Below are 20,811 nucleotides of genomic sequence, written 5' to 3'. Positions count from 1 at the left end.
GGGAAATAGCAACTGCAATTCCCATTCATTTGGGGACAGAGGATGAGCCCAGGGCTGAGATGTTTGAGATCCTGGACCACGATTCTCCTCCTAGAGAGGCTGTGACAGTCCCTCTTCACGGGATCCTGAAGGATGTTCAGGTGAAAAACTGGGAGTCCCTTCTGTCAGTTCCTGTCCTTCCCAAGAAGATAGACACCATGTATCAGATCCAGAGCTACCCAGGGTTTGACAAGCCCCAGTTGCTTCATCATTCCTAGGTGGTTCTAGAGACTATATTTTGGCGCCCCCAGGCAGAGAAGACAAGAACCTGGACTCTTTTGTGCGGAAGATATATCAGGCCTCTATGCTCATCTCCCATATTCAATCTTACCAGCTGTACATGAGCCTGTACTTGCGGAACTTGGTCCGCATTATGTCTGATTTGGCGGATTCTCTCCTACAGGAGCAGGCCCAAATCTCCGTCAGTTGGTCGAGAAGCAGAAGGCATGTAGAAAGTTCTTGGCCAGGGTTGCCTATGGCACCTTTGATGTGTCATCCAGGATCTCTGCCCGGAATACAGAGATATGCAGATTCTCATGACAGCTTGTCTCAGACTTGGACCCTGCAGTCCAGCAGAGATTGGTTGATGCCACGTGCTGAGGAGATAATCTTTTTGGAGATAAGATGGAGGAGGTCACCGACCTCATTAAGAAACACACTGACACCATTGACATTCTCTTCTGTTGGACGTCTTCTGCACCTTCTCCTCATCTTGGAGGTTTTTGGACAAGACAAAGAGGGGTTCCTGTTAATCTCAGAAGTGTAGGTATTCTCCTTCTTCTCACCTGCCTCAGCAGGCTCAAACACCACGCTTTCATTCTCAGCAACAGCATGCACCCAAGGCCCAGCCAGCAAACCAGTCAAAGCTGCGGATGAGCTTTTGACTGGCTCCAGCAGGGGATAGCCACGGTAAAAGTGACCATCCAGGATGCCCTTCTGATAGGGGGGAGCCTGAATTTTTTCTAGTAAAGGTGGCCCCTTGTAAGCTCCGACTGGCGGGTTCTTTAAATAGTCCATCACGGTTATGCCCTGCATTGGTGTCAGAGACCACCAAATTGCCCACTGAAAGCATCTCACTTCAGCTCTCAGCACAAGCAGATACTTGCAGAGGAACTCTCTGCCCTTCTAAAGGCCCATGCGGTCAAACCCATTCCACCAGGAGAAGAAGGGATTCTATTCCAGGTACTTCATTGTGCCCAAGAAAACATGGGGTATGTTTCCCATCCTAGACCTGAGGGCCCTGAACAAATTCCTGGTCAAAGAAAAGTTCAGGATGGTTTCCCTGGGCACCCTTCTTACTTTTGCATCCCAGGTCACATACTTCCAGGTCACAGGAAGTATCTTCGATTTTGGCTTGGGACACACCACTTCCAGTACCGTGGGTTGCCTTTTGACCTCACATCAGCTCCCAGGGTTTTTTATCAAGTGTCTTGCAGTAGTCGCAGCATCGCTATAAAGACTGGGAGTCCATGGGTTCCCCTATCTGGATGATTGGCTGGTGAAGAGTGCTCAGGAGTCTATGCAGAGAACTATTCAGGTGTTGGAGCTACTAGGGTTCATTTTAAACTACGCCAATTCCCATCTTCATCTCATGCAGAAATTGGAATTCATTGGAGCCCTGCTAGACATGCAGCAGGTGAGGGCTTTTCTCCCTGTGCTGAGGGCAGACACTCTTGCCACTCTTGCCACTCAGGTCCAAGCCAGCCAGCAGGTCACAGCTCGGAAGATGTTGAGCTTGTTAGGCCACATAGCTTCCATGGTCCATGTGACACCCATGGTACATCTTCACATGAAAACTGCCCATTGGACCCTAGATTTCCAGCGGTGCCAGGCCTTGGGAAACCTAGTGGATGTCATCTGAGTTACACCAGAGTTGGTTCAGTCATCCTATATAATAAAACTCACCTCCAACATTCTAATGTGCCTGGGACTGTGGCTCCCTCGGCTCGGAGGTGGTCTGCTAGGCAGCATCGAACCCGATTAAATCACTGAACCCAGCTGATCAGAGGAACTGGCTGCTGGCACGCGAAAACAAAAAAAACAAATCGGAAAAACAAAAAGGCTCGAGACGCACTCCTGAACCTGCCGCGCTCAATAACCGTCCTCAGAACGCTAACACCTCACGAGACTGCCGCCCACCTGAGGAGAATACCGCTGCCCTCCTGAACCTGCCGCCCACCTGAGGAGAATACCGCCGCGACACTGCCGCCCTCCCGAACCTGCCGCCCAGCATAGCGCCACCCCGAAACGCCCTCCGGACCCGCACTAACAAAACAGGTGAAGAGACCGCACTAACAAAAAAGGTGAAGAGACAGCCTCCGGGTGCCTCAGCAGGTGACGTCGACCACACCGCAAGCTGCATGAAGCTGAACCGCCCTCCGGACCCGCACTAACAAAAAAAAACCAAAGGTGAACAGACAGCCTCCGGGCGCCTCAGCAGGGGACATCAACCATAACGCTAGCTGCACGAAGCTGACGGACAAACTTTCCTAACAGCAGGTACACTTAAGGGAGGGAGGGAGAGGGCAGGAACTTGAGGGGGGGGGATGGAGAGAGGGGGGCCTGGAACATGATGGGGAGACAGACAAAGACACATGGAGAGGGGGGTCGAGAACAGAACAGGAGGGAAGGGGAGAGGACAAATGTTGCACATGGATGGATGGAGGGCATGGGAAAAAGAGCACAATTGCTTGATTAAAAAAAGGAAAAGGAACTGAAAAACCAAACACGGGGGGGGGGGGGGGGGGGGGGGGGGGGGGAACGACCCTGCACCTCGGACAGAAGGAAGGGGACATGCACACACACACACAGTCTTTCACTCTGTGTGCCACTGTGACACAGACTCTGTCAAACACACACACAGTGTGTCTCACACACACACACTCTCTGTCACACACACATACACGCTCTCTCTCACACACAGGGAGGGAGGGGGCAGGAACTTGAGGGGGAGAGGGAGAGAGGGAGGGGGGCCTTGAACTTGAAGGAGAGACAGACAAAAACAGAACGGGAGGGAAGGGGAGAGGACAAATGTTGCACATGGATGGTTGGAGGGCATGGGAAAAAGAGCACAATTGCTGGATTATAAAAAGGAAAAGGAACTGAAAATCCAAACACTGGAGGGGGGGAGACAGGACCCTGCACCTCGGACAGAAGGAAGGGGTCATGCACACACACACACACAGACACACTCTCACACACACACACAGTCTTTCACTCTTTGTGTGTTACTGTGACACACACTTTCTCAAACACACACACACACTCCGTCTGTCACACACACTCCGTCTGTCACACACACACACATACCCACTCTCTCTCACACACAACCTTTACCAAAAAAAAACAAAAAACCATTATTAGCGCCCGTTTCCTTTCAAACAGAAACGGGCCTTTTTTACTAGTAAGAAGATAACATAATATAAACATTGCCATATTGGGACAAACCGAAGGTCCATCAAGCCCAGTATCCTGTTTCCAACAGTGGCCAATCCAGGTCACAAATACCTGGCAAGATCCCAAAACAGTACAATATGTTTTATGCTGCTTATCCTAGAAATAAGCAATGGATTTTCCCAAGTCCGTCTTAGTAATGGTTTATGGACTTTTCTTTTAGAAAGATATCAAAACCTTTTTAAAACCCCGCTAAACTAACTGCTTTTACCACATTCTCTGGCAATGAATTCCAGAGTTTAATTACACATTGAGTGAAGAAATATTTTCTCCAATTTGTTTTAAATTTACTACTTTGTAGCTTCATTCCATGCTTCCTAGTCCTATTAGTTTTAGGAAGAGTAAACAAGCAATTCACATCTACCCATTCCACTCCACTCATTATTTTGTATAGCTCTATCATATCTCCCTCAGCCACTTCAGCTTTCCTCATAGGGAAGTCGTCCCATCACCTTTATCATTTTTGTCACCCTTCTCTGTACCTTTTCTAATTCTACTATATCTTTTTTGAGATGTGGTGATTTCTTTGGTAGACAATTCGATCCAGTTTGAATGTGGGAGTTCCATTCCAAATTCCTTAGCCCCAGAAAGTGTTGATGATGGATGCATCCCACCTGGGCTGGAGAGCTCACTTGGACAGGCTTCACACCCGAGGTACATGGTTAGCCCAGGAAACAGATGCCCACACCAACCTTCTGGTTTTTATCAATCTGGAATGCTCTAGAGGCTTTCAGAGATCAGCTGTTTAATCAAATTGTGCTCATTCAAACAGACAATCAGGTTGTAATGTACTACACTAACAAGCAGGGGGGACCGGATCACACCCTCTGTGTCAGTAGGCCATCCAGATGTGGCACTGGGCAACCCAGCATGAGATGCTCCTCAAAGCCATGTATCTGGTGGGCCAATCCAACAGCCTGGTCAACAGACTGAGCAGGGTCATGCAACCATATGAGTAGTCACTCAGCATAGCCATTGGCTGTGAGATCTGAGTGTGGGGCATCACCTTGATGGATCTCATTGCCACTCAATCCAATCACAAAGTCTCTCAGTTCTGTTCCAGGCTCTAGGCCCAAGACAGGCTAGCGTTGGATGCCTTTTTCCTTCATTGGGGGACCAGCATTCTTTATGCGTATCCTCCCATTCGTCTTGTGGGCAAGACTTTGTTGAAACTCAAGCAAGACCAAGGAATCATGATCCTGATCACTCTATACTGGCCCAGGCTGATCTGGTTCCCTCTTCTTCTGGAGTTATCCTTTCAAGAACCTTGGAGACTGGAGTGTTTTCTGACCCTCATCACACAGAACAAGGGGTCTCTTCTGCATCCCAGCCTCCAGTCTTTGGCCCTTATAGCCTGGATGTTGAGAGCTTAGAATTTACTTCTTTGCATCTTCTTTAGGGTGTCTTCAGAGTCTTGCTGGCTTCCAGGAAAGATTCCACTAAGAGGTGTTATTCTTTCATATGCAGGAGGTTTGCTGTCTGGTGTGAGGTCAAGGCCCTAGATCCCCTTTCTTGCCCTACACATACCCTGCTTGAACACCTTCAACACCTCTCTGAGTTTGTTCTCAAGACCAACTCTGTAAGAATTCACCTTAGCGCAATTAGTGCTTATCATCATCGTGCAGCGGGTAAACCCATCTCTGTTTGTTTCATGAGAGGTTTGCTTTTGACAAAACCCCCTGTCAAGCCTCCGCCTGTGTCATGGGAGCTCAACATTGTTCTCACTCAGCTGATGAAAGCTTCTTGTGAGCCACTCGATTCCTCTCATCTGAAGTACTTGACCTGGAAGGTCTGTGGTGGCTGTTACGTCAGTTCGCAGGGTCAGTGAGCTTCATGCCCACAGATCCACCTTATAAGAAATTTCATCATAACAGAGTAGTCCTCCACATGCACCCTAAGTTCCTACCTAAGGTTGTGTCGGAGTGCCATCTGAACCAGTCGATCATTCTTTCAACTTTCTTTCCCAAACCACGTGCCCTTCCTGGTGAAAGCATACTACACATCTTGGACTGGAAGTGAGCATTGATCTTTTACTTGGAGCGGACTAGGCCCTATGGACAGTCCACACAGCTTTCTTTTTCTTTTAATACCAACAGGATAGGAGTTGCCACCGGGAAACCCACAATCTCCAACTGGCTGGCAGAATACATTTCTTTCACTTTCATGCATAGTGGGGACACTGTGCGTGCTCAAAAAGCTATTTTTAGTTGCTTAAGATCCACTGGGCAACGTGGATGACGTCATCCACATGTGAGAATGAATGGTCTGCTGTCCTTGGAGAATATTTGCTACAGGTAAGTATCTTCGCTATACCATCTGCCTCAAAAGAGTCTTATGAAACTACATAAAGGACAAGGTTCAGTAAATGGTACTAAAAAATGGCATAGAAAGAAATCTGCATGGAGTACGACACTATAAACGATGATCTGAATTGTGCACTGTTTAATAGAGAATGAAACTGGGCTTGGGATTATCTGGAATTGTGGATGTGTCTTCTCCTGTAATATCCTAGAGACTCTTTCTATGCGGGATATTTGCAACTACAGTTGGGTAAACCAGAGATGAACTGCTATTTGGATCATGAACCATAGCACAGATCACCTAGTACAAATCACTATGCACTATACACCATTGCACTGTCACTTTCGGGGCAAGTCTATAAATTGGCATCTCGGTTTAGGAGCCCCAATGCAATGGGCATAGTGCCAATTCTATAATGGCATCTTGGTGCCAAGATTCTGTTATAGAAGAGTAGTGTAAGTCAGCATTGGTGTTCACGTTTAGTTGTGCTCTCTTGTGCCATAACTGTGACAGGTGTAAGCTGGAGCACCTAGGTGCATAAATTATAGTATTTTATAAACTATGGCGTAAATCCTATATATGGCACCAAAAAAAGCACTATTCTACAAAACGCGCTTAAAGTTAGATGCGGTTTGTAAAATAGCGCTTACACCTGGGAATTGTGCCTAACTTTAGGTGTGGTGCAAATACCATGTGTAAATTTAGTGCACAGATGCCCTTATTCTCTAACTACACATATAACTACCCATGACCATCCCATTTCAATATGCACCTTTTTGACACGTGTAAAATTTAGGCACGGATCCTGCGCCTAAATTTACATTTCTACATTTCAATTAAATCTAATTAGTACCAATAATTGCTTGTTAAAGAGCCAATTATTGGCACTAATTAGCTTGTTATTCAATTAAATTGTGTGCCCAATTTTTAGCGACTTTTATAGAATCAGGAGGTATGTGCATAACTGGGAGACACGCCCTTGGCTTTGCCCATGTTCTGCCCATGTATACATCTCCTTGAAGTTAGGCACTGTGGCACTTAGGCCCTACCTTATAGAATAATGTCATAAAGGAGATGGTTGCATGGCAGGGGAGAGGGAGAGAGAGAGAGAGTCAAGAGAAGAGGGCTGCATGGCAGGGGGAGAGAGACAGTGTTTGTCACAACGGGGAGAGAGAGCGAGAGTGTCACAGGGTTGAGGACTACATTACAGGGGAAGAGTGAGACTGTGTCACAGAGGAGATCCTGGCAAGAGAGTTAAGAGAAGGCAGAGGAAAATAGAAACCAGATTCTATGGCCAACATGATTAGAGAAATAAAATGACCAGATATCAAAGGTAGAAAAAGTAATTTTATTTTCTAGTTTGTGATTAGAATACGTCATTTTTTTTGGAATGCACATCTGCCAGAGCTGATCAGAGCTTAGGGGGACTTGTTTGAAATTTTTTCAACCTAGGGGTTAGGTAGCTTGAAGAAGTTGGGAAACAGTGCAGTAAGTTACAGGTACCTGTGTTGCATTTGGGCATCCAAAGTTACATCAGATCTGTTACTGGTATAACTGTGGGTGCCTAAATGTAAGGATGCTGACACTTAGTTATGCTAGTACTCTATAACGTAATCTGCATGGCAGTAGTATGCCCAAATAGCCTAGGCAATAGCCTATCAGTGCATTGTAAGCCACTTTGAGCCTGCAAAACTGTGGGAAAAACGTGGGGTATAAATGTACAAATAAATAAATAAATAAATAAATAAAAGGAAGCAACCACTTGTAGAATTATCTCCATAGTTCATGAACACATTTATGCCTGTCTTAGAGCTGTCGTAAATTTCATGTGCATTCTGAGTACAGGTATATAAGCACCTACGTTGCATTTAAAAATAAACATAAATTATGTGCATCATTAACAGTTTTAGGTGCCCTGTGGTAAAATTATTCTCAAAATCTTCAGTAAGTTATGAATAAAATGTGTATCTTGCAAACCGTATTATAGATATTGGAAATAGCATGCTGGCTGTAGAGACTGATTGACCTAGATATGTCTTTTTATTTTGTGCTTGACAGCCTCCTCCACAGATCTATGATAAACAGCTGGATGAAAGAGAACACACCATTGAAGAATGGAAGGGTAATATATAACGAGAACACTTTTTTTTGCCAAAATGTGCCGCTGTTATCTTGGTAAAGGATGTGTCAAAATCTGTCAACTAAAAGTAGATTTAGATGCACTTGGCAACAGGTGGTTCGTCCTTGTACCTTCTGAACTAAGTAGATGGATTGGGAAGGAAGGTGTACATTTCTTTTTCCTAGGGATACTAAAATAATCCCAGTGGAGAATCAAATTGAATACTTTTGTGCTGTTTCCAATGAAGAAAGGGATGATGAGAGAGTATAAATGTGTAACAAGAGCACACATGGATGTGGAGGAGTGGCCTAGTGGTTAGGGTGGTGGACTTTGGTCTGGAGGAACTGAGTTTGATTCCCGGCACGGGCAGCTCCTTGTGACTTTGGGCAAGTCACTTAACTCTCCATAGCCGCATTAAGCCTACCATGAGTGGGAAAGTGCAGGATACAAATGTAACAAAAAAAAAAAGTAGACTTCAGTTACAGAATAACTGTTCCAGTGTGACCAAAATGTAATATGAATCAGGCTCTGGGGATGGGCACTACTTGTTCTGGGCCATTAATGGAGCTTGAAGAGATTTGGACTGTTGCAGTACAATCTAACACTTCCTCTCTCATCTAATATAACCCAACCTTCTCCTGAGGTGTTGGACACTTATTTTGTATCTAAAGTCAATACTATTTACCATTAATTTGATGGTGTTTTATGGACTCATATATTATTCTAGTTGATAGATTCTGGGCTACCTTTAATTGTGTTTCTACATCTACTTTGCTTTCATTGATAAACAGATTGTCTCGTTCTAGTTGACCTCTAGATAGAATACCTTCTTTTCAGTTGAAAGACCTTTTTCCTGAGTTATTTAATTGTCTAGCTTTTTTTGTTAACACTACTCTGGCTTCTGGTTAGTTTACCCATGATATGGGGAATAATGGAAAGACTCTAATTCCTAAACAGGTGATTTATTTCAGGCCTCTAACTTTAGGCTTCTTTCTAATATTCCATTTCTTAGCAAACAGGTTGAATTTGTTGTGGGGTCTCAGTTATTCGATTTATATTGAAAGACTTAATCTATTTCATGGATCTCACCACAACACTGAGGTCAGACAGGTTCCGTATCAGGCGGTGAGATGGTGTTGCTGTAGTTTGACATCTGTTGCCTTTGACACAGTTGATCATAAAATATTACTAAAGCTATTATCTGGCTGTGGTTTGGTGGACTCTGTGTTTCTTTGGTTCAAGTCATTTTTATCAAATAGACAATATTTCATTTTGAAGGATAGTAATTTTTCAACTCCTTGGACTCCACTAAGCGGTGTGCCCCACAGTTCTCCTATCTCCCTTCTACTATATAATCTTTACATAAGTATTTTGGGACAGATTTCTCTGGAGCCTAACGAATGATTAATGTCTTAAGCGGATGATATTTTCTTTTAATTCCAGTTAGGCAGGGTGCTGACTCCATTTCATCTACTGTCATATATGCATTAAGAAAATTGTAGATTGGTCTACCTCCATGGAACTCAAATTGAACGTTTCTAGCTTTAGTCTTGGATTCCCCAGGTGGAAGTATTCAGCTAACTTTGATTGCATGGTCCTCACTGCAGCTGGAGCTCTGTATGCTCTGAACAGCAGTTGCACTTGCTAAGCAAGAAAGATCAGGTAAGGGTAAGTTTTTAAAGCTCAGGCATCCCACTTGTCTTGTTGACACTTGGCATTGCTGGTGCTGTCTGATTACCACCAGTTTAACGCCACACTAGAAATTACGTTGGGCTAGTGGTAGTTTTTCGTAAAAGGGCCCCTAAATGAATTACTCACCTGCTCTCTCTCGCTCTACTATTCTCTTATGTTGTCCTCCTCCCTCTGCTTGCTCTGCCTTGGTGCTTAGTACTGTACTCCATTCTCCATGAGGTGGCACCATCCTCTCTCCTTTAACCACTGTCTCCAGGTCAACCTGCATTCTACTCTTTTGTCTTGGTATCATGAGCAATCTTCTTCTGTTTGTCCTAACTTCTACACTTAACCTCCCAAACATATATTCAGCAGGCTCCTGGCATTGAATATCTGGGTATGTCCGCTAACCTGTAAGTTAACTGAGCACCAGCCAATATTCAGACCAGTGCTTGGTTAACTCGCCACATATACTTAGCTAGTTAGCGGACTGAATATTGGTTAAGTGCTGTGGCATAGCGGGGGCCAACCCACTCAGTGGGATTTAACTGGGCTAGAGCTTGTCCTGCCCAGTTTAATCCTTTTTAATATTGACCTCTATGTGGCAGTTGGTGTTGCAACTGAAGACAAAATCTCTCCATTTCAGCTTGCAATGTGTAGGCTCTCTATCTGACTTTTACTTCTGGATTACTAATCTTTTATTTGCCATGTGATGATAAATGTTAACTGTTTGTATGGAACCGTTTTTATTCTGTATTTATTGCATTTTTTTCATCTTGGCTGTTAACATTTAATTAATTGTTCTCCACTGTGGGTTATGAAAAAAGTAGGCAACAGATTTGATGAAAAGCAAATTAAAAATAAAGCCAGAAGTGATGATGGAGAGTTCATGGTCAGTATAGTCTGGATGTAAGGCAGAGGATAATTCCTTCTCATTTTGAATATATAAGCACTAATTTATCAAAGCACATGGCTGACAATCAAAGGTTTTAAACGAGATCTCTGTCTACTAATTATTTTTCTCTCACAGAACTGATTTACAAGGAAGTTATGAACTTTGAAGAAAGAACTAAAAACGGTGTTGTGAAAGGACAGCCTTCACCTTCAGGTACTTTTAATAAGTAGCCTTCAAATGTAATCACACAGTCAACAAGTAGAACATAATTACAGTATAAATGGTTTTGAAGAGTGTTTTTTATAAAGAGACATACACCGTGGTAGCCTCTCACTTCTCAGCTATAGAGGCTGTCATTAATTTTCAAAGTGAGATCACTGTATTTGTCTATGGCTGATAATACATTAGACAGCTGACAAAACCATGACCTGTTTTTCATTTCCTGTTTTATAATGCTCATGTTGACCACAGGAGAGTGATTTCCATGCATTCGAATTAAATGGTGCATCTAAACATTGCAAAGAGCACCCCATGTATTCAGGGGTGGAATAAACACATTCAAACGTTCCTTTCTCACTTAGGTTTCCTAAAACCTGCCAGAGGTTGATAGTATATTAAAAGTGCTTGAAAGTTATGAAGGTTGTAAGTGACCACAGAAAATGATCTTTTAGCTCCTCAGTTATAAAATTCATTATTCTACTATTTCAATGGCAGTGCAAGAAGAATGGTTTGTACCCAAAGAAAATCAATGCGTAATTAGCTTCATTAGTAGTATTAGAGAGAAATTCTTTGCTGCAGTCATTTCACACCACACCAGTGAAGAATGAAGATCAGGATTCTGCCCACGTACAGGAAATGATTCATTGCTAGCAACGCATTTGCAATTTGCAAACCACTTTCACAAAACACTCTGGACCTGATATTGAGCCGGCAGGAGCACCATCTTAAGTGCAGCACCTGCACTTAATATGTATATTTCAGCACCATTATTCATATAAGTGATGGCACTGAATGTATGTATTTAGTGGTAATTGTGCTGGCACCCTCTATTTCGATGTAGCCATATTATTCAGCGTAATAATACCACTATACTGTATTAATAAGTTCTGGCACTGACTCCACCCCTTGCCTAACCCGTCCTCCTAATAATACTGATAATCAGTCTGTTAAAGGGGCAGTTGTAAACTGGAGCTACAATCTAACACTTCCTCTCCCATCTAATATAATCCAACCTTTTCCTGAGGCATTGGATGCTTATTTTGCATCTAAAGTCAATACTATTTACCATTAATTTGATGGTGTTTTATGGACTCAGATATTATTCCAGTTGATAGACTTTGGGCTACCTTTAATTTATTATTTATTTGTTGCATTTGTACCCCACATTTTCTCACCTATTTGCAGGCTCAATGTGGCTTATATAGTACCGTCAGAGGAGTTTGCCCAGTTGGTGGATCACAAATACAAAGTTGTATTGTGATCGTATGAGGTATAAATGGAGGGTCGGATAGAGTTGAATATCTGGGAATAATGCCAGAGGGCGGTAAGCAAAACACTCACTGCCAGCAGCTGATTATTGACCCCCCCCCCCCCCCCTGGGGTTTTTTGAGCTGGCTAGCACATAACCAGTTAAGTCAATATTCAGATCTAGTGGTCACTTTTATGTGGTAAACCTGGCCGGTTAAGTTCTGAATATTGGAACTTAAGCAACCAAGTGCTCTCTCTGCCCCCAGTTTTCACTTAGGCGCTAACAGTCATTTTCAGTGAAGATAACCAGGTAAGTGCCACTGAAAATAACTGGGTAGTTGCAAACAAGTGATTTAACCAGTCAGCAACTGTTTCTGGCCGGTTCAATCATTTTGAATTTTGACCAGCAAGTTTTTGGAAATATACACAGGCCGATATTCAAAACAATGTAAGCAGGCAGGAGAGGGCCACTGGATATCCCCACAGGCCACCCAAATGAAAAGTGGGCAGGTCAAGGGCAGCACTGGGGAGGAGTCCGAGGTTATGCGGGTGCCGGCACCTGCATAGCTTAGTGGCTTAATTTACAACAGCTCAAAAACTGTCCTCAATATGGCCACCTAGCTATGTGGGTGCCAGTACTGAATATTGTGGGCACCCACATAACGTTTTTTTTTAAACCCAGACTCCCCTTTCATCCCCCCAACAATGCCCACTCCTTTTCTCCTCCTCCCCCAGCCCTTGCCAATAAGAAGCCCCCCAAGAACACCCCCGACCCCTACAGCCATCCAGGTAGGCCCCCTGGGCCTACCTGTATCACTGGTGGTCCAGCAGTAGGCGTTGAGGGCAGGAGTATAACCCCCTTGTGGTGCCATTCCAAAATGGCTGCTGCACCTCTTGCGGCAGCTCATGGTACATGTAGTACCATGATCTCATTGACCACTAATGGACCACCATAGATACAGGTAGGCCAAGGGGGACCAACCTGGATGGTTGGAGGGTCCCGGGGGGGGGGGCTTCTTATTGGAGAGGGTTGGGGGAGGGGGGACAGAACCAGGGGGCATTGTAGGAGGATGGGAGGGGGCACCTGGGAACATTTTTTTTATTATGTGGATACTGGCCAAATATTCAGCCAGGCCACATAACTCTTGTGCGGGTCCCGGCCGAATATTGGCCAGGCCCGCATAAGTTCTTGTGCCTGGACATGGCCCAGCACTGAATATCGGTGGAATATGGTCATCTGGTCATTTCGGGCACCTTTTTGTGCCTCGGTCGTAAGAAAAACATGACCAGGTAAAGTTGTCCAAGTGCTCATCAGGGACGCCCTTTTTTTTCCATTATGGGTCGAGGACATCCTTGTGTTAGGCACACCCAAGTCCCGCCTTCACTACACCTCCGATACGCCCCCTTGAACTTTGGCCGTCCCTGCAACGGAAAGCAGTTGGAGACGTCCAAAATCAGCTTTTGATTATATCGATTTGGACGACCCTCGGAGAAGGACGCCCATCTTCCGATTTGTGTCGAAAGATGGGCGTCCTTCTCTTTCGAAAATGAGCCCACAAGTCTGCATAATTCACCATTGGCAGAGTATTTATAAAACGCTTGTAGAATGCAGAGTCTTATCTAAAATACCTCCAAGGCTGTGGGAAAAATACTTGTATTTTGTAGCATATTCAAGGAGAACAGTTATTCTGCAAAGGAACAAATTCAAAACATGTGCACCATTGTATAAGGTTTGAATGTACAAGTGCCAATTTTGCAACATACTTGTGTAAATGTGTAAATGCTAGATTTTAAATAGCTGGACATTCCATTGAGAAATGAAGCTACTAAGAGAAAATTTAAGGTTTTTCGAGGTAGTTTTTAATGCCAGAGTGGTAGCACAGTTCCTTCCCTGCCCCATCACATCTGCAATCCCTAGGTGCAAAAGAGTTTTCATCTGACCCTTTCATGTGCTTCAGAGCAGGTATAAATGTCAACATTTAGACACTTATGCAGGTCTGAGGATTTTCTATTATCATGTAATCTTCCTCAAGGCTCGATAGTGTTCTCTCCATTGTTCAACATATATTTGAGTCCATTGGTTACCAATATATTGGGATATGGTGTGTCATGCTACTTTTTTTGCAGATGATATCCTGATGCAAATTACAGTAGGGGCTGATCAATTAGTAGCAGTAAAAAAAAAGAAGAAGAATGTTTAGAAGCAGTAGCAGGATGCTTGGAATTGAATCGGCTCTGTCCTAACCCAAGAAAAACTGATCTGTCGTAGTGCAGTAGACCTGAGAGAACTCATGGTCACTCTAATTATTAGAGATAGTCTATTGAAATGTAAAGGGGGTGCCATGCCCATAGTTTGGGCATTATATTGGATGAGAGTTTGTCTTTATGCAGGGCCGGTCAAACCCGGTAAGCGGGGTAAGCACCGCAGGGGGGGCGCCTGCCTTCAAGGGTGCTGCTGCGGTGCTGCGCCGCCATACCGCGCCGCCCTTGGTGCTTTAAATCTTTTAATTTACCTCTATTCCAGCAGCCGCATCATTTGAAAGCCCTGCCCCGTCTCTAGCCTTCCCTCCCTTCGTGAGTTCGTTCCGCAGTCCCGCCTTCTGATGTCATTTCCTTCGAGGGCGGGACTGCAAAACGAACTCACGAAGGGAGAGAAGGCTAGAGACGGGGCAAGGCTTTCAAATGACGCGGCTGCTGGAACGGAGGTAAATTAAAGATTTAAAGCACCAAGGGTGGCGGGGGATGGGGGCGATTCGGGCGAAGGAGAATCGCTGGAGAGGGCCGGATGGGAGAAGAGAGAAAGGAGATGCTGGTGGGGGGGGGGGGGGGGGCGCGGGTGCCAACTCATCATCTGCAGGGGGGCGCCAGAGACCCTAGGACCAGCCCTGTCTTTATAAGCTCAGATTTTATGAGTGATGAAAGTATAGCCCAAAGATAATGTAATAATTTCTATAGCAATGAGAAGCTCTACTCACAGCATCCTGTTCACCTCAGGGTGGTTGTTCACAATACCGGCTATTTATTCATCTTTTGAAATACGTTGACAAGGACTGGACATTTATGAGAGGTACACTGCATCAGGATTTTTTTTTTTTTTACAGCTGAGTTCAGTTTTGGATAATTCCACAATACAATACATTTAGTACAGCAAGCTTACAAGTACTAAACAATAATGGGTTAATATTGAAAAGGAGTTATGCATTTACTGGCACCCACTAAATACATAAGTCCTCTTAATGCCAATAGTCAGTGCTCTATACATATAGTGCTGCCTAAAATTTTCTCTACCCACACCAGCACATAGAGGATAATTCTAAGGAAGGCATCTAGATTTAGATTTTGAAGCCTATTCTAGAAAGAAATGGAGGCATTTACTTTTCTTTATAGAATACTACCATAGGTGGCTAAAAATGTACCTAGAGGCATGTTTCTCTACTCCCTCTGACATGTCCACATGTACTCACACTAGCACATAGCCCCTACTCCAAATCTATAATGATGGAGAAAGACCCAGGAGACCTGAACCAAGCCTAATGTTCTGTATACCCGACCTCTCTAAAGTGGCCACTCAGTCCCCATAAGATACAATTTTATGGAGCTCATCTCTGCCCAAATTCACATGACACTATGCATAGGGAGAGGGATGAGAAAGCCAACCTCATTAACTATATGATGGTAGTATTTCACAGCTATTGCACAGCTAATACCCAATCACCCAGGTTCAGAGACTGATGTATTATGTGGTGCATAACCCCTATAGCACACATAGCGCCAATTTTCCCAGGGTGCAGAGTGGGGCTGCAATTTGTCAAGCAGCAGCCATATCTTTCAACAGTAGAACGTGAGGAGATGTGATAAAGGGGCCCACTCCTTATAGGCCACATAAGGGCTGACCGTTGCACCTTTATCACCCCAGCACTCACCACAGTCCCAGATATCCCATCCACCACGTGAATTGGGTCCTGCACTAACCACCACTGAACCATCCAGACCTATGGACACAACAGACACAAATGGAGATATTTAATAGGCAAAACCAGAGTGTGAAACTATTACATGACTGTGTAGAAAAAATACCAAATACAACAGCAGATCGAAGTCCAACTAATATATAATATGTTATTGTATTGACTAGAACACACATAAATAGATCAAAAACCCAACATAGCCATTGTTTTGCTCCATTTAGGAGCGGCATCAGAGGTAGATAAATACAACAATAAAGAGGCCCTTTTACTAAAGCTTAGCGTACACTACCGGCATTAGCATGTGCTAAATGCTAAACAGCCCATTTTATACCTAGGAGCTTCTTAGTGGGTCTCCAGCCCCATAACCCCCCCCCCCCCCCCCCAGTTTTCCTGTGATGTCTCTGGTGGCCCAGTGGGACTGGCCAATCCTCTCCCCACCCACCCACCTGGTGGTATAGTGGCCCTTCACCACCCCCCAACCTTAGGTTGGAGGAGGAAGATGGCCACCCTCCTCTTCCATCGGCGCCGCCTGCAAAATGGCAGCATACAGCCCTGCCCAGTGCATCCTGGGATGTGCTGGGCGAGGCTTCACACCATATAAGGGACCTTCCATGATCAGAGAGAATTGCGTGCTTAAATTTGCATGCGATTATCTCAGATCATAGGTCTGGAAAAGCCCCATGCTGTTCCAGCGCTATTTTTAGAGCGCTGTTTGGAACAGCGTGGGGCTTTTGATCATCTGCCTATCAGGGTTGTCAGTGTATAAACGCTGATACTTACACATGTAGGTGTAGTGTCAGCCTTTTGGATTTCACAAAAGTAGAAGTCTAGGAAGAGTCAATTAAGAAAATGAATGGGGGTGGGGAGTGGGATGGAGACATCGTTTTGGAAAAACTGAGGTAGTTGTAAATACCAGACAGGTGAGGACAATTGCTCCTTCAATCAGGTTCAAACCAGAAGTCCAAATGAGCCGTTGCAGCAGGTATAAATGAAGTCATCTAGATTTTTAAAAGTATACATATGTCCGTGTTGTAAAACCAGAAATACGCACATGCTTTCCTAGTCTGCCCAAAACATCCCCCCCCCCCCCAACAGCCCCCTTAAAAACTAGGGAATGCAGCAAAAGTTGTGCACAGATAATAGTGCTCATTCTTCTTAGAGTGTGTATTCGTTTCCGATAATGTGTGCATCTGTTCTTGATAGTTCACACATGCATGATGGCTTGCACATGTGTGCACTGTCCCCTTAATTCTAAAAAAACCTGGCGCCTAACTATACACTTAACAAATTTGTATGCGCAATAAATTCAGTTGTGCCTGAAACTTTAATAATTGGCTGTTAATTGGTGGTAATTGGCATCAATTATTTATTTATTCATGACATTTATACCTCACATTAGCCTGAAATAGACTCAACGTGGCTTACAATCAAAACAATACAGTGAATAAAACATAATAATGTACAGAATATAACACAAATTACAATTGTCGCGGAACCCGGGATGGTGAGCCCTTGGGCTGCAGCCAGGCTGCAGCAGACAAGTCCTCTGAGGAGGCACAGAGCAGAGGCAAACCAGGCACTGAATACAAACAAGATATCAGACATGGCAAACAGACAGAGCATACTCAAGACAAGGTGAAAACAGAGCCTGGCTAAAGCAAAAGCAGGGAACGGAACTTAACAAAAGCAGGAACCAGGAACAAAGGAAGGACACTCATATGGGCCACAAGGCCGAACTGGAACCCACCCATAACAGAGTCCAAGCATATGGACCGCAAGGCCGAACTAGAACCCACTCATACCAGAGGGAAGGGAAAAGGATCAGAATGGAATCTCTTGAGCAAGTACTACTCAAGCAGTACACACACACTGCACTAAATAGCCACAAACAAGGGGTCAAAAGACCCTACACACAGGCACAAAGGAACTAAAGGGGAAAGGACAACCCCACTTAGACTCACATGGTAGAAACCAGAAATAAAAGATAAGAAAACCACACAAGGAGGCAGCGCAGGGCTGTGTTTTAAATCACAGCTATAAATGAATAGTCCTAACCAAGTAAAACAGAAATCACACAGAGAGGTAGCTCAGGGCTGAGCTAGTAGTCCCAGCTAAATGGAAGAGCTGTCTACTCGTGCCACACAGAGAAGCAGCTCAAGGCTGAGCTATTAGTCACAGCTAACAGAAGAACCACCCACTCAAACGAAACCAAACAGAGAGGATGCTCAGGGCTGTGCTAGTAGACACAGCTAAACGGAAGAACAGCCCACTCGTGCCACTCAGGGCGGCGCTAGTAGTCACAGCTAAACAGAAGAGCAACCCACTCAAACACAAACAGAAATCAAACAGAGAGGACGCTTAGGGCTGTGCTAGTAGACACGGCTAAAGGAAAGAACAGCCCACTCATGCCACACAGAGAGACCGCTCAGGGCTGCGCTAGTAGTCACAGCTAAGCAGAAGAGCAACCCACTCAAACTCAAAACAGAAACCTCACAGAGAGGACTCAAACAGAAACCACACAGGGAAAACTCAAGACAAGGCCACACGGCCATAGTAAAGGAACACTCACGGCTATGCCACATAGCACTCAAGGATAAAGGAAGCCACTCATGAAGGAACACTCTAAGCAATGAATACTCAAGGGTGTGCCACAAGGAAAAAGGGAAGCCACTCATGAAGGAACACTCTAAGCTGTACCATACAGCACTCAGGGAAGAGGGAAGACACTCAAATGAATACTCAAGGGTGTGCCACCAGGCACTCAAGGAAAAAGGGAAGCCACTCATAGGAATACACAAGGCTGTGCCACACGGCACTCAAGGATAAGGGAAGCCACTCATGAAGAAACACTCTAAGCTGTACCATACAGCACTCAGGGAAGGGAAGCCACTCAAAGGAATACTCAAGGATGTACCACCAGGCACTCAAGGAAAAAGGGAAGCCACACATAGGAATACACAAGGCTGGCCACACAGCACTCAAGGGTAAAGGGAATCCACTCATAAGAATACACACGGCTGGCCACACAGCACTCAAAGGTAAAGGGAAACCACTCATAAGAATACACAAGGCTGGCTACACAGCACTCAAGGGTAAGGAGAATCCACTCATAAGAATACACAAGGCTGGCCACACAGCACTCAAGGGTAAAGGGAAGCCACTCATAAGAATGCACAAGGCTATGCCACACAGCACTCAAGGATAAAGGGAAGCCACTTATAAGAATACACAAGGCTGTGCCACAAATAACAAACACTAGAGAAAAGGGGAAAAGCAAGCAAACAGGGAAAGCTGCCTTTACATACACAAATCAGATAAGGAGCAATGCTCACAAGAATCAGGAGACAAACACAGCAGACAGAGAGTTAAAGCAGGCTAAAAGGAAGGGCTGCTTCTAATACATAAGTCAGAAAGAAGCAGGGCTTACACTACAGTCAAAAGTTTAAAGCAAACAATGGGAAAAACAAACAATGTTCTTACCAGAACTCATCCAGCACCCACAGCCAGGTAGGGAAAGGGAAGGCAGGCAAAGACAGAGCAGACAGAGTACACACAGCTGCACAGAAGCAAAGTAATGAAGGAAAGCAGCTGGGCTGGGGAAGCAAAGTAATCAAGGAAAGCAGCTGGGCTGGCAACCACCGCCTCTCTGAACAGTGAAAGGTAATAAGAGAAACCACACAAGGAAACAGAACAGGCTTATGCTGGAGAGCCTAGAAAACAAGGAAGTAATCCATTCAGGTTCAAACCAGAACTATACACACAGAAAAACAGAACAGGGCTTTGCTTAGAAGCAAAGCTAACAGGCAAGTAATTCATACAGGTTCAAACCAGAACCACACACACACACACACACAGGGAAACAGAAGAGGGCTTTGCTTGAGAGCAAACCTAACAAAAAGTAATCCATACAGATTCAAACCAAAACCACACACACATGGTTCAGGGCTGTGCCCAGAAGCACAGCTTAACAAGAAGACCAGTTCCTCAGAATCAAACAACAGTACAACAAGAAAAGGGAAAAATAGACCTGTTGCAAAGGCCACGCAGGAAAGCTCCCTGGGTACTTATAAAGGCATAGGTTGATGATGTCACAAGTAGGAAATGAAGCAGGTAGACCAAAGCGAGGCTTGGCTTCAGGGACACCAAAGCAAGCCTTGGCTAACAGAAAGAACAACAACAGGAAAAAAGGCAGATTGGAGAGGTCACAGAGCTAGATCAGATCATCAATATTCATTAGGCAATACCAATCGCCTCTTTTACTCTGTAATGACGATTCATTATGTTAGTCACATAATCTATTATGTAAACCATGCTCTCTATGTAATAACAACTGTACCTTTTTACTCCAGAGTGGCGGATACCACAAAGGAACATTGTAAGCCACATTGAGCCTGCAAATAGGTGGGAAAATGTGGGATACAAATGCAGCAAATAAAATAGATACAGAGAAACAGTAGGTCTGGACATAAGGGCACGGCCACAACCGTGACAACAGTAAGTTCAAGAAGCAAATTAATACATGCGTAATAAGTAACCAGGGATTTAGACTATCTCAAGGACAAATAAATAAGTGTGGATAGGTGAGAGCATAATTAGGCAGGACTAGATGGGAAACAAGATTAAGAAAAGGGTGTGGGTAAAATTCAGATAGAGTTCTTCGTATTCAGAATAGCCAGACTGAAGAAATGTGTTTTTAGAAGACTTCTAAAAGTTAGGTAATCAACTGCTAACTTGATTGATTTAGGAAGAGAATTCTAAATTTTGGTTCCTTGATAGGAGAAATTAGCAGAGTGAATTGTTTTATATATATCACATTCTTACAGATAGGGAAATGTAAGACAAGATATTCTCTAGATGATGAAACAGCATTATGAGGGGGTATTTCAATAAGTTTATTC

General features: G+C 44.4%; 1 protein-coding gene across 5 annotated transcripts in view; it reads left to right on the top strand.

Annotated features, from left to right (window-relative positions):
- MAPK10 (mitogen-activated protein kinase 10) overlaps positions 1-20,811 on the top strand; it is a 338,818-nt gene that overhangs the window by 315,996 nt on the left and 2,011 nt on the right. For all 5 annotated transcript variants that reach the window (XM_030190605.1, XM_030190604.1, XM_030190606.1 and 2 more), the window contains 2 exons: positions 7,852-7,915; positions 10,614-10,691. In XM_030190605.1, the coding sequence (XP_030046465.1) occupies positions 7,852-7,915; positions 10,614-10,691 (142 nt within the window). The remainder of the gene's footprint in view (positions 1-7,851; positions 7,916-10,613; positions 10,692-20,811) is intronic.

The sequence above is a fragment of the Microcaecilia unicolor genome, chromosome 2 (genome assembly GCF_901765095.1).
Source record: "Microcaecilia unicolor chromosome 2, aMicUni1.1, whole genome shotgun sequence".
Classification (NCBI taxonomy): Eukaryota; Metazoa; Chordata; class Amphibia; order Gymnophiona; family Siphonopidae; genus Microcaecilia; species Microcaecilia unicolor.
The sequence above is the reverse complement of the archived record's forward strand: the minus strand, read 5'-3'. Positions and strand labels throughout refer to the sequence as shown.